At 41.5% G+C, this 14,818-nt stretch overlaps 1 protein-coding gene across 1 annotated transcript in view; it reads left to right on the forward strand.

The window, feature by feature from the left end:
• The first annotated feature begins 3,819 nt into the window (after window positions 1-3,819).
• The window catches only part of LOC146975205 (melatonin receptor type 1B-B-like), a 21,155-nt gene continuing 10,156 nt past the window's right edge, over window positions 3,820-14,818 (forward strand). The window contains exon 1 of the mRNA XM_085794366.1: window positions 3,820-4,018. Coding sequence (XP_085650492.1) covers window positions 3,820-4,018 — 199 coding nt within the window. The remainder of the gene's footprint in view (window positions 4,019-14,818) is intronic.

Genomic DNA, 14,818 nt, shown 5'->3' on the forward strand with positions numbered 1-14,818 from the left:
TCCATATGGATCCGTCACATAGAGACATGATGTCAATAAAAACAGTGTGCAGGTGCAGGGCTCTGACAGCAGGGGGCAGCAGAGAAACGAGAGGAAGAGGAGGAAGCATTGGACCAATCACAGCGCTGCGTTCAGGGATGAGTGACAGCTCTCTGAGGATCCAGGTGAGACAGGTAAACGGCCAGCTGTGATGTCACCACTACTTCCTGTTTACACCTGAGGGCGCTCTGATTGGCCGTCGACAGATCATGAGTTCAGCATCAGTTACCGTGGTGATTTACCTCGGTAACAAGAAGGAATCCTTGATCTCCCATGATCCTCACTCAGCCTCCACATCCCATCACACACACACACACACACAGACACACACAGAGGAGTCGTCAAGGTGACACAACATGGCTGCCGGTGATGTCATTAAAGTGGTTTATGGAGATGGCACGTTGAATAATTCAGTGATGTCATCAGAGTGAAATGATGAAGTAGCTACGGTTTCCTCCAGACCATCAACGTCTCTGTCTCACTCTGGTTTCTGTGATGTGATTCAATAAGTTAAACAGATAATTCACATAGTTGTACTAAAGTATCTGCTTGTGTAACCATGGTAACAACTTGGTGTCACCATGACAACAGTGGGAGGAGACTTCAGCAGGTTCAGCACAGTGATGGTCTTGGAAACCAAAGTCTCTCATTGGTTTGGTGTTGTCATAGCAGTAGGTTTGTTACCTTTAATTGTCGGTGCAAGCTGTTTTTAGAACGGAGGAGCAGAGCCGTGAGCTGCTCAGAGCTACGCTACGGAGGCTCATTATGGGATTTCTTGGTTTCCCTCATCATCAAACTCATCAAATACACAATCCAACAACTCCGCAACGCTCTGGTGGACAAGTTGTGAGCTGCACATTCACCACGCTATGAGATAATAACACAACGTTACCACACAGAGTTGTTTTAGAGGGAAATTCATGCAAAACCTCTGATGCACGTTGCCTTCAGGGACAGTTTTTCATCAACAGTCTCTGTATTTCCCTCTAAAACAACTCTGTGTGGTAACGTTGTGTTATTATCTCATAGCGTGGTGAATGTGCAGCTCACAACTTGTCCACCAGAGCGTTGTGGAGTTGTTGGATTGTGTATTTGATGAGTTTGATGATGAGGGAAACAAACAAAGAAATCCCATAATGAGCCTCCGTAGCGTAGCTCTGAGCAGCTCACGGCTCTGCTCCACCGTTCTAAAAACAGCTTGCACCGACAATTAAAGGTAACGAACCTACTGCTATGACTATAGGGATTATGGCAATGGGCCAATTTGCCAAAATGTTGAACTAACCCTTTAAGAACCAATAATAAAAGGGTGTCTTAAAAAATAAAGTGCAGATTTCAGAGCAGAGTGAACTGCTATGACAGAGCTTTGGTTTCAGCTGTGAAACAACTGTCTGTCTCTTCTTTCATCCTTTCATCCTTCATCCATTCATCCGGTCTGAGACTCTACTGGAGTTAGATGAGTCTGGAGCAGCTGCACCTGGACTTCACTTCCTCTGCTCGACTCGGTCTGATCCTCACAGAGAGAGACAGAGGTCAAAGGTCAAAGGTCACGGGTCAGAGAGTCTCAGCTGGTCCCAGATCAGTTCATGTGACCAGACCACATTCAGCTGTTTTCACTTCACACCGATAAAACAAGGTGGTGTCGCATCACATCACATCAGTGGAGTGTGTGTGTGTGTGTGCGTCATAAAGTTCCTGGTTTGCTTCTTGTTTCCTGGTTCGACCTTTAGAACAAAAACTGTGAAGAATATCAATAAAACAAAAACATTTAATCCACCATTGAACACAAAGGCCAGGCAGTTTTATCTGTATAGCCTGTTGTTACCACCAGTTTGTCTCAAAGGGCTTTAAACATCCCATCATAACAACATCCTCTGTCCTTAGACCCTCACATCCACTGAGGAGAAACTCCATGTAGACACCACAAAGTAGAAACTGTGACGATGATGATGAGTTCAATTACCTGTGGATCACCTGAGCTCTGATGAAGATGATGATGAAGGTGCACACCTCTGCTCTGTTTAATCTTTCTCAATGACTCATCTTAAGCCGATTAATTACAGTAAAGACGGATTACATCCAACCAGTGGTGTAGTCTAATGTGTTGTAGGTGGTAAACTGCTTTCTAGGTGGTAAACTGTTCATACTTGTATCACATAGACCGGTCGTTCTCTAACTTTTTTACATCAAGGACCCTAAAATTGACACAAATTAGACCACGGACCCCCACTGGACAAAATTATGAAGCAAACACCAGAAATACCCAAACAATCAATGTACGTACATTTAAATTAGGCGTACATTTTTGAACGATTATAGAGAAGTTTCTGGAAAAAAAGTGGTACAATTTCTCCCAAAAAAGTTTGATACATTTCTAGAAAAAAGTGGTAAAAATTCTCACAAAAAAAAAATAAACAAAAAAGTTTTAAATTTTTTTTAGAAGAAACTGGTAACATTTCTCAAAGAAATTCTAGGAAAAAAAGTCAAACAATAATAATAAAAACAGTGATAAAAGTAAAAATAGTAAATAGTGCAAAGTTTGTTTTTTTAAATTGAGAAGAAACTGGTAAAATTACTCAAGAATTCTAGAAAAAGTGGTAAAATTTTTCAAAATATTACAGAAAATGTGGGAAAATTTCTCAAAAAAAGGGGGGGGGGGGCAAACAATAGGACAAAAAGGGGTAACAATTTCTTTAAAAAATAGTAAAAAAGTAGAACAGAAAATTTGAAAAGAAAATTTCTCAAAAATATTCTAGGCAAAGTGGTAAAGTTTTAAAAAAAGAAAGAAAAAAGAAAAGAAAAAATTTAAAACAATAATTTAAAAAGTGAAAAAATTCTTGGAAAAGTGGTAAAAAAAACTTTTTATTGAAATTTTTTACCACTTTTCCAAGAATTTTTTTTTAACCCTGTCAACCCTCCCACTTTGAGAACCATTGACATTTACTTTAGTTAGATAGTTTTGTTGTACTGGGTATACTGAAGTATTTATGCATTTTCAGTGGGTATACTGAGTACACTGTAAAAACTCCAAATTTTTCCAAGAATATTTGTCTTATTTCTTGTCAAAATGTCTCATTTCTACTCAAAACTAATCTCTTTCCACTTAAAATAAGACTCATTTAGATCATTTTCACTTGTTTCAAACTAATTTTCACTTGAAATAAGTAGAAAAATCTGCCAGTGAAAGCAAGTTTTTTGTGCTTGTAACGAGAAAGAGAAACTTGCTCCACTATCAGATTTTTCTACTTATTTCAAGTGAAAATCTGCTTGAAAGAAGTAAAAAGTGTCTAAAAACAAGCTGCTTTTTATGTGACGAGTCTGATTTTAAGTAGAATGAGATTTGTTTTGACTAGAAATAAGACAAATATTCTTGGTAAGATGTAGAGTTTTTGCAGTGTAGGCTATACCTGAGTATATCACATAGACTACACCACTGGATCTAAATGACCAGTGTGTGTGTGAGAGAGGAGAGAAATGTCAGAGGATGGAGGCTCCAGCAGAGAGCCGAGAGGGGAGGGGGTGAGGAGGGGGTGAGGGAGGTGTCTGAGGCGGAGCAGCGGTGAGGGGAGACTCGGAGGAGGAGGAGGAGGAGGAGCAGGAGGCTCCGTCAGCACCGGGTCTCTGGGTCTGAGCTGCGGCTCTAGGAGCTCCGGCGGCGGCTCTAGGAGCTCCGGCGGGTCCGGACTTTGGCGCAGGAGACGCGGCCACAGCAGCAGCAGCAGCAGCGGGGGGAGGAGGAGGAGGAGGAGGAGGAGGAGGAGGGGAGGGGGGGTTGATGATATGGACATGCCGGAGGAGGATGAGTCGCTGCTGCTGAGGAACCGGACTGCGGGGCCGGGGGGGCCGGGGGGGGCAGCGCGTCCTCCCTGGGCCGTGGCCGCTCTGGCCGCGGCGCTGCTCTTCACCACGGTGGTCGACGTCCTGGGGAACACGATGGTGGTCGCCGCGGTGCTGAGGAACAGGAAGCTGCGGAATGCGGGTAAGAGAAGAGCCCCATTGTTACAATATACAGCAGGTAGCCGGCCCAGTGTGTGTGTGTGTGTGTGTGTGTGTGTGTGTGTGTGTGTGTGTGTGTGTGTGTGTGTGTAAACAGACACAGAGCTTCATGTGGCTCTGCGGTGAAATGACATCCAGAGGTGAAAACAAACAACATGAAACCGACTCACAGTGAATGAATCAAAGAGCCAGAGGATGAATGAATGAGAGAGAGACAGGAGGAGGAATGAATGAATGAATGAATGAATGAATATATGAATACAATGAATGAATAAGTGAATGAATGAGTGAGTGAGTGACAGATCTCTGTGTGGACGCTGCGGAGATAAACGCAGGTTGATTCTTCCTCTGTCGCTGCCTCATCATCGTCTCTGTCCGTCACGTGCAGCAGGTGAAGCCCCGCCCCCTGAAGCTCTCACCTGTGTGTGTGTGTGTGTGTGTGTGTGTGTGTGTGTGTGTGTGTGTGTGTGTGTGTGTGTGTGTGTCAGTTGTCAAAACAACAACAACATCAACGAATGAAACAGAAGTGTTTTATGAAGACCAGCCTGGACCAATCAGATCTCCAGGTTTTTACCTTTATAATAAACTGTAAACAAACATCTGTAAATTTAACTCCACGGGGGGGGGTTCATTTCATTTCGATTTATTTCATTCATGGTTTACATTCTCACATAGTTGCACACATTTACATAATGTACACATTGTCACCATGAATGAAAAGGAGCAGGATGAAGAAAACTTATAGTACCTGCCCCTCTCTGTTGTTATAATTTCATTGGCTTACTTCAACACCAGTATTATACTCTGTTTCATGACATCACCACCAGAACAGCCAATAGAATCAGAGCTGCTGTACAACCAACAGCTAACAGGAGAGGTCCCTGATGAGGCTTATTGATTAGACTAATTATCTGATAACAGGAAACACTGATGAGGATCATTATTAATAATGATGATAATTAACCGTGATGATGATAATTAATGATAATGATCAGTGACGAGAACTAAACTGTGTTTTAAAAGAAGCTTCTGGAAACCAACAACTGGTGAGAAGAGAGAACAGAGGGAGCAGCTGGGACCGGTTACTGTTGTTGTTGTTGTTGTTGTTGTTGTTGTTGTTGTTGGTGGTGGTGGTGGTGGTGGTGGACAGCCAGGTGTCAGGTCAGAGGTCACAGCAGTTGAACCAGCTGTAGCAGGGGGGCGGGGCTGATGGAGAGATGCATTATGGGAAGAGTAGAGTCCAGGATTTCTGTTACTGACTGTTACTGTTACTGTTATGTTACTGTTACTGACTGTTACTGTTACTGTTATGTTACTGTTACTGACTGTTACTGTTACTGTTATGTTACTGTTACTGACTGTTACTGTTACTGACTGTTATGTTACTGACTGTTACTGTTACTGACTGTTATGTTAATGTGCTGAGGCCTGGGAGGTGTGCAATAACTCTTGTTTTTATTTTTATTTTTTATCATTAACAGTAACATAACAGTCAGTAACAGTAACAGTAACAGTCAGTAACATAACAGTCAGTAACAGTAACGTAACAGTCAGTAACAGTAACAGTCAGTAACATAACAGTCATTAACAGTAACATAACAGTCAGTAACAGTAACAGTCAGTAACAGTAACAGTCATTAACAGTAACATAACAGTCAGTAACAGTAACAGTCATTAACAGTAACATAACAGTCAGTAACAGTAACAGTCAGTAACAGTAACAGTCATTAACAGTAACATAACAGTCAGTAACAGTAACAGTAACAGTCAGTAACATAACAGTCATTAACAGTAACATAACAGTCAGTAACAGTAACAGTCAGTAACATAACAGTCATTAACAGTAACATAACAGTCAGTAACAGTAACAGTAACAGTCAGTAACATAACAGTCATTAACAGTAACATAACAGTCAGTAACAGTAACAGTCATTAACAGTAACATAACAGTCAGTAACAGTAACAGTCAGTAACAGTAACAGTCATTAACAGTAACATAACAGTCAGTAACAGTAACAGTCATTAACAGTAACATAACAGTCAGTAACAGTAACAGTCAGTAACAGTAACAGTCATTAACAGTAACATAACAGTCAGTAACAGTAACAGTAACAGTCAGTAACATAACAGTCAGTAACAGTAACATAACAGTCAGTAACAGTAACATAACAGTCAGTAACAGTAACAGTCAGTAACATAACAGTCATTAACAGTAACATAACAGTCAGTAACAGTAACATAACAGTCAGTAACAGTAACAGTCAGTAACAGTAACAGTAACAGTCAGTAACATAACAGTCAGTAACAGTAACATAACAGTCAGTAACAGTAACATAACAGTCAGTAACAGTAACATAACAGTCAGTAACATAACAGTCAGTAACAGTAACATAACAGTCAGTAACAGTAACAGTCAGTAACAGTAACATAACAGTCAGTAACAGTAACAGTCAGTAACAGTAACATAACAGTCAGTAACAGTAACAGTCATTAACAGTAACAGTAACAGTCAGTAACAGTAACAGTCATTAACAGTAACATAACAGTCAGTAACAGTAACAGTCAGTAACAGTAACATAACAGTCAGTAACAGTAACATAACAGTCAGTAACAGTAACATAACAGTCAGTAACAGTAACAGTCATTAACAGTAACAGTAACAGTCAGTAACAGTAACATAACAGTCAGTAACAGTAACATAACAGTCAGTAACAGTAACAGTCATTAACAGTAACAGTAACAGTCAGTAACAGTAACAGTCATTAACAGTAACATAACAGTCAGTAACAGTAACAGTCAGTAACAGTAACATAACAGTCAGTAACATAACAGTCAGTAACAGTAACATAACAGTCAGTAACAGTAACAGTCATTAACAGTAACATAACAGTCAGTAACAGTAACATAACAGTCAGTAACAGTAACGTAACAGTCAGTAACATAACAGTCAGTAACAGTAACATAACAGTCAGTAACAGTAACATAACAGTCAGTAACAGTAACAGTCAGTAACATAACAGTCATTAACAGTAACATAACAGTCAGTAACAGTAACAGTAACAGTCAGTAACATAACAGTCAGTAACAGTAACATAACAGTCAGTAACAGTAACATAACAGTCAGTAACAGTAACAGTCAGTAACATAACAGTCAGTAACAGTAACATAACAGTCAGTAACAGTAACATAACAGTCAGTAACAGTAACAGTCAGTAACAGTAACAGTAACAGTCAGTAACATAACAGTCAGTAACAGTAACATAACAGTCAGTAACAGTAACATAACAGTCAGTAACAGTAACATAACAGTCAGTAACATAACAGTCAGTAACAGTAACATAACAGTCAGTAACAGTAACAGTCAGTAACAGTAACATAACAGTCAGTAACAGTAACAGTCAGTAACAGTAACATAACAGTCAGTAACAGTAACAGTCATTAACAGTAACAGTAACAGTCATTAACAGTAACATAACAGTCAGTAACAGTAACAGTCAGTAACAGTAACATAACAGTCAGTAACAGTAACATAACAGTCAGTAACAGTAACATAACAGTCAGTAACAGTAACAGTCATTAACAGTAACAGTAACAGTCAGTAACAGTAACATAACAGTCAGTAACAGTAACATAACAGTCAGTAACAGTAACAGTCATTAACAGTAACAGTAACAGTCAGTAACAGTAACAGTCATTAACAGTAACATAACAGTCAGTAACAGTAACAGTCAGTAACAGTAACATAACAGTCAGTAACATAACAGTCAGTAACAGTAACATAACAGTCAGTAACAGTAACAGTCATTAACAGTAACATAACAGTCAGTAACAGTAACATAACAGTCAGTAACAGTAACGTAACAGTCAGTAACATAACAGTCAGTAACAGTAACATAACAGTCAGTAACAGTAACATAACAGTCAGTAACAGTAACAGTCAGTAACATAACAGTCATTAACAGTAACATAACAGTCAGTAACAGTAACATAACAGTCAGTAACAGTAACAGTAACAGTCAGTAACATAACAGTCAGTAACAGTAACATAACAGTCAGTAACAGTAACATAACAGTCAGTAACAGTAACATAACAGTCAGTAACATAACAGTCAGTAACAGTAACATAACAGTCAGTAACAGTAACATAACAGTCAGTAACATAACAGTCAGTAACAGTAACATAACAGTCAGTAACAGTAACATAACAGTCAGTAACAGTAACAGTCAGTAACAGTAACATAACAGTCAGTAACAGTAACAGTCAGTAACAGTAACATAACAGTCAGTAACAGTAACATAACAGTCAGTAACAGTAACAGTCATTAACAGTAACAGTAACAGTAACAGTCAGTAACAGTAACATAACAGTAACATAACAGTCAGTAACAGTAACATAACAGTCAGTAACAGTAACAGTCATTAACAGTAACAGTAACAGTCAGTAACAGTAACAGTCATTAACAGTAACATAACAGTCAGTAACAGTAACAGTCAGTAACAGTAACAGTAACAGTCAGTAACATAACAGTCAGTAACAGTAACAGTCAGTAACAGTAACAGTAACAGTCAGTAACATAACAGTCAGTAACAGTAACAGTAACAGTCAGTAACATAACAGTCAGTAACAGTCAGTAACATAACAGTCAGTAACAGTAACAGTCATTAACAGTAACATAACAGTCAGTAACAGTAACAGTCATTAACAGTAACATAACAGTCAGTAACAGTAACAGTAACAGTCAGTAACAGTAACAGTCATTAACAGTAACATAACAGTCAGTAACAGTAACGTAACAGTCAGTAACAGTAACAGTAACAGTAACAGTCAGTAACAGTAACGTAACAGTCAGTAACATAACAGTCAGTAACAGTAACAGTCAGTAACAGTAACAGTCAGTAACAGTAACATAACAGTCAGTAACAGTAACAGTAACAGTCAGTAACATAACAGTCAGTAACAGTAACAGTAACAGTCAGTAACATAACAGTCAGTAACAGTAACAGTAACAGTCAGTAACAGTCAGTAACAGTAACAGTAACAGTCAGTAACATAACAGTCAGTAACAGTAACAGTAACAGTCAGTAACAGTAACAGTCAGTAACACATTCACACACTGATGGCGGAAGCTGCCATGCAAGGCGCGAACCACGACCCATCAGGAGCAAGGTGGGTAAGGTGTCTTGCCCAAGGACACTACGGCAGCAACCGGGACAGAGCGGGATTCGAACCATCATCACGATCATTGGACGACCCGCTCTACCACCTGAGCCACATAACCCCCCCCCCCCCCCCCCCACTGCACAACTGAAAATATTGTAGCGACCCCGCAGTAATGTTCTTGTTCTGATGTTTAAGTTGTGTGATTTCTGACTGACTGTGAATGTGTACGGGGGTACAGGGGTATAGGGTATGGTTGGATGAGAAGCTGAGGGGCCGGGGTGAGGAAGACAGAGTCCTGTGTGTGTGTGTGTGTGTGTGTGTGTGTAGGTGAGTGGGTGAGGAGGAGAAGAGGAAAAAGTGAGAGCTGTCAGATAAGTTTGTGTTATGTTGTTGTAGTTACGTCGGCTCGGACGCTGCAATATCAATAACAACATGTGCTTAACTTAGACGTCGGATGCGAAATAGTCGCGGAGCCAGTTTCCTTTCGGTGCCGTTAACAGATTGTGCCAGATGCGCCAGAGCGCACACCTCTGTGCCAGGCTCGCGCTCTACAGCTATTTGTGTTGATTCATCTTAACAGAGCGCGTGAGAGATTAACACACACATTCACACAGGCTACACACACCCGCAGACACACAGCTGAGGCGCTTGCCGACCGGCACGGAGAAATGCGCATCTGGTCTGGTCAGTGGGTGCTCGAGCACCGGAGCACCCACGGAATCGGCGCCGTTGCAAAGTGAGTTTGGAGCTAACGAGAGGAGAGAGTCTTCACGTAGCAGCTTCATTATCGCTGCTCTGCTGCGTGTTTGTGATCGTGGGTTATCTCCTTTTTTTTTTAATGCCTGGAAAAGGCTCATCTGTCTTTTTCACATTTCTATACTGGACCGGGGGTAATCATCACATAGCGGTAGTGTAAACAGGCGCCAGAAATCAAAAAGTGACAGATGACATGACGTAAACGACAGTCACTGGCTTTTACGGTAGGCTTCAGTGATTGGTTTAACAATCAATGAACTGAGCACGTTTAGCCTGTTACAAACAACAGGAGTCTTTATCACACCCCCGGCTGGCTAGACCCTCACATCCACTGAGGAAAAACTCCATGGAAAACCCTTTTAACAGGGAAAACCAGGAGAAAGCTCAGGGTGAGCAACAGAGGAGGGATCCCTCACCCAGGACGGACAGACGGGACAGAGATGTTGTTACAGACAAGAAAACAGTTTACAGTTTATGACACAGAATGTGGGAAACATGGAAATGTTAACAAGAGTTGATGAAGGCAGCAGTAGAGATCCAAACATTCGGCGACTGATCCCAGGTCAGATCTCAGGTCTGATCAGCTCCGTTTGATCTTTGTTGTGACTCAGGTGAAGAAACGTCTCTACACGTTTACATCGACATGGAGCAGAATGAACAGAACCAGAACCAGTTTCATTCAGTTTCACTGTCATTTTACTTTCTGTCGGTTTAAGTAAAGGGTTATTCCACCTGTTTTTCCTGACTGAGCTGTTTAAAGGGATATTCCGGCGTAGATAGGATCACAGATAGATCACAGATAGGATATGGGGGAATCAAGTGGTCAGTGTGTTGGTCACTGCCTGTCGGTGGCCGCCGAAACCTGATGTTTGTGCTGAAACCAGATGTTTGTGCTGAAACCAGATGTTTGTGCTGAAACCAGATGTTTGTGCTGAAACCAGATATTTGAGCTGAAACCAGATGTTTGTGCTGAAACCAGATGTTTGTGCTGAAACCAGATATTTGAGCTGAAACCAGATGTTTGTGCTGAAACCAGATGTTTGTGCTGAAACCAGATGTTTGTGCTGAAACCAGATGTTTGAGCTGAAACCAGATGTTTGTGCTGAAACCAGATGTCTGTGCTGAAACCAGATGTTTGAGCTGAAACCAGATGTTTGTGCTGAAACCAGATGTTTGTGCTGCCAGTCGGACTCGTACGTGTGTTGTCAGTGCCTGGGCTCTATGCTGGACATGGAAAGTTGCTGCATAGCGTATAACTGGAGCAGAGTGGGTGAGTTGTTTTGGTCTCTTTTCAATAGAAACCAGGCTAAGCTAACAGATGTTTGATGCCTCGTATTATGGGATGGGACCCTGTTTGTACTGTTGATGACATTTGGTGCTGTTCTGAGCATTATTCGTGGCTGTAAGTGGCTTTTTGATCGGTGGATAGTGGATCCGTATACTGCGCTGTTTGTTATGGTGCGGTCATTGCTAACGTTGCTACAACTAGAGAAGCTAGCGGTTAGCAGACTTCATCTCTCGAGGGGGGGTCTAACTCTGTGTTACAGTGCTTTGGACCATGGGTTAAAGCAGAAGTAAGCGATATTTTTGTGTTAATATGAGTCTTAAATAGTTGTATCTTCCGACAGCAATCACTTACATAGAGTGTTTGGACCGAAACACGGGTCTGTCAGTCACTCTGCTCTGCTCTGAGCCCAGGAGAAAACTTTCCTTGTATCCTACAACCTTTATCCAATGAGGAGAGAGAACGGCATAAAGGGGCAGTCCTCTCTGTGTGTGCAGCCAAGGGATGCGCCTGAATGTGGTGACGTAGGGACGAGGACCAATAGATCCATGACGAGGGCGGGGGCTGCTAACTCCATCGGCTGACAAGACGTTATGGTGCATTCAAGGAAACCCGTAACTCGTGTTTTTCCGACCTGTGAAGTCGTACCAGTTCGATCTGGTACGAGTTCACGGGTCAGAAGTTACGAGTGGCCGTTATAGTGACTTTCACAGGTAAAACAGGTCGGAGAAACACGAGTGGGTTGCCTGGAACGCTACAAAGTCGTAAGTTGTGACTTGAAGCTGTAATTTACGGTTTCAAAAGCTTGCCTGGAACGCAGCATTAGCCAAAACCACCGGATCGCTTACTTCTGCTTTAAACTTACACCGGAATATCCCTTTAAACTGAGCGTTTTCATTCAGTTTGGACTCTGAACCGGTTCTAGTGAGACGATCTGGCTCCATGTGAACCAGAACCAGGTTCTGTAGAATCGGGTCCGGGTCTCAGTGAGGAGCCGGTTCCCCTGGGGATTCTCCATCCTGACCCAGTTGGACTCGTCCTACATCTGTGTCCTGCTCCACTAATGGAGACACGTGGCTCTTTATAGTCCAAGTCCCACGGAGCAACACAACCTCACAACCTCACAACCTCACAACCTCAGAACCTCACAACCTCACAACCTCACAACCTCAGAACCTTTAGAGGGAAATACAGAGACTGTTGATGAAAAACTGTCCCTGAAGGCAACGCGCATCAGTGGTTTTACATGAATTTCCCTCTAAAACAACTCTGTGTGGTAACGTTGTGTTATTATCTCATAGTGTGGTGAATGTGCAGCTCACAACTTGTCCACCAGAGCGCTGTGGAGTTGTTGGATTGTGTATTTGATGAGTTTGATGGAGGGAAACCAAGAAATCCCATAATGAGCCTCCGTAGCGTAGCTCTGAGCAGCTCACGGCTCTGCTCTGCCGTTCTAAAAACACCTTGCACCGACAATTAAAGGTAACGAACCTACTGCTATGACTATAGGGATTATGGTGATGGGCCAATTTGCCAAAATGTTGAACTATCCCATTAAAGCTCCATACAGTATAAAGGATTTGTTTTCTCTGAGTGTTTTATTCTGAAATCTGCTCTAATTTTTATTGGATCAGTCAGAAAACCGTCGGCCAATCAGAGGAGAGGCTCAGTGTGTGTGTGTTGGCTCTCAATGCTCCAACATTGTGTAAACTGCGTATTAACAGTGTGTGTGTCAGAGTGAAGCCCCCTCACCCCCCCTCTGCCCCCCACTAATGTGATTTTCTGGATTCCCCCGACACTCACTAATCTGAAGCTGCAGCTGCACACACACACACACACACACACACACACACACACACACACACACACACACCTGCTGCTGCTGCATCGAGCTGCGTTCAGGTGTGAATGTGGAGGGGGGAGGGGGGGGTTGTTGCCTTGGAAACAGAGAGGAGGACAGAGGAGACGTTACCGCAGCTCGTTAATGAAGTAATTAACTTTCAACGAGTCGTCAGATGTAAACAACAACAACAGGCTCCGCCCCCTCCGACTCACTTCCTGTTTATGTTTATTTATCTACGCTCGTTAACTATCAAACATCTGTGTGATGTGTTGTGTTGTCACGGTGACCGTTCAGAGACGTGAAGGTCAGGGAAGACGACCTGAGGACAAGATGGCCGCCGCTCTGTCTCTGAAGTCCAAAAACAAATATTTTTTATTTTATTTTACGTATTTTATTTTATTTTATTTTTTCAACTTTATTGAAAGTTGTAGCAACAACAAACATTTCAGTCAAATGTAACAGTAAAGTTACAAATACATATGGCAGTATAACAAATAGGGTTGGGACGATATGCTTGTCTCCTGATTCGATTCTTCTACGATTTTTTGGATGCCGATTCGATTTAAATTGCGATCCTACGATATTGCCGATTTTCTTGATCTTTATTCTGCATTTTAACACCAGTGAAACAGTTGAATGATTCTGATTGTCTACAGACTATTCCAGGAACCATATTTCCCCAACAAATACACATCACATGTAAGTCAGTCATTAAGATTTATTCAGCAGCAATATATATGTTTACTCTCTTTTCAAAAGCCTGGACTGCATAAAAGAGGCAAAAATAAAAGAGTATAGAAAAGACAGGCTTCTGAAACCTTTCTGACAGAATGAGATCTAGACTGAGGTAAACTGCTGCATTTTAACATTTATCTGCACACAAACACTGTAGGAGCCTAGAAATTAACATTCTCCATTATAAAGTGAACTTAAACCCTTTTCAAAACCTGGACTCTCTGGATGTAAAAAAGGCGAACAAATACACATGAAAAAAAGGAAAAAAAAATCGATTTAAAAATCGTAAAAAAAATATCGCGATACTTATGTGAATCGATATTTTTCTCCCACCCCTAATAACAAAGATTAAGCAAAAGAGAAGACAATCAAATTAACAATAAAAGAAAATAAATTTTGGTGACAGACCTCGTATCCCATGAGAATTATATTATATACTGTATAATTGTTGTGACAGATTATTGGTTGAACATTTCTGAATTAATGTTCATTATTGATAATCTATACATTTATTATTTGTAATTAAATTAAGAGACTTAAAATAACATAAAATATCAACTTCAATCAAAAACAAGACGGAAAACAAATAAAAACACAGTAGCCGTGTTTCCACTGCAAGAGTTCCTGGTAAAGGGAGGGGGTAGGAACTTCTACAGGAACCGTCCTCTCACTCGGCCCTCTCAGTGGCCGTGTTTCCACTGCAGAGTCGGACCCCGCGGCGACGTCATGAGTTTCGATCGCCGCTTAATCGCTGTGCGACAGTTTCGACCGTGACGTCACCCAGGCAGGTCACAAGTACATGCACAAAAATCATAACAACAACGGAGAAGGATGGAAGGAGCTGAGGCGGTAGCCGCGTTTCTGGTTTGTGTGTTTGTGCGCATGGCGGTTGATTGTAATCCTGCTTGAGTTTTTTTTTTTTTTTTTAACTTTTCACGGCATTGTTTTGCGGCGTGATGGATCCCCAGTGTGTCGAGGTGCGCTGATATTTTCATTTCGCCGC

Source organism: Trachurus japonicus, chromosome 13 (genome assembly GCF_045865225.1).
Source record: "Trachurus japonicus isolate A0001 chromosome 13, Traja_1.0".
Taxonomy (NCBI): Eukaryota; Metazoa; Chordata; class Actinopteri; order Carangiformes; family Carangidae; genus Trachurus; species Trachurus japonicus.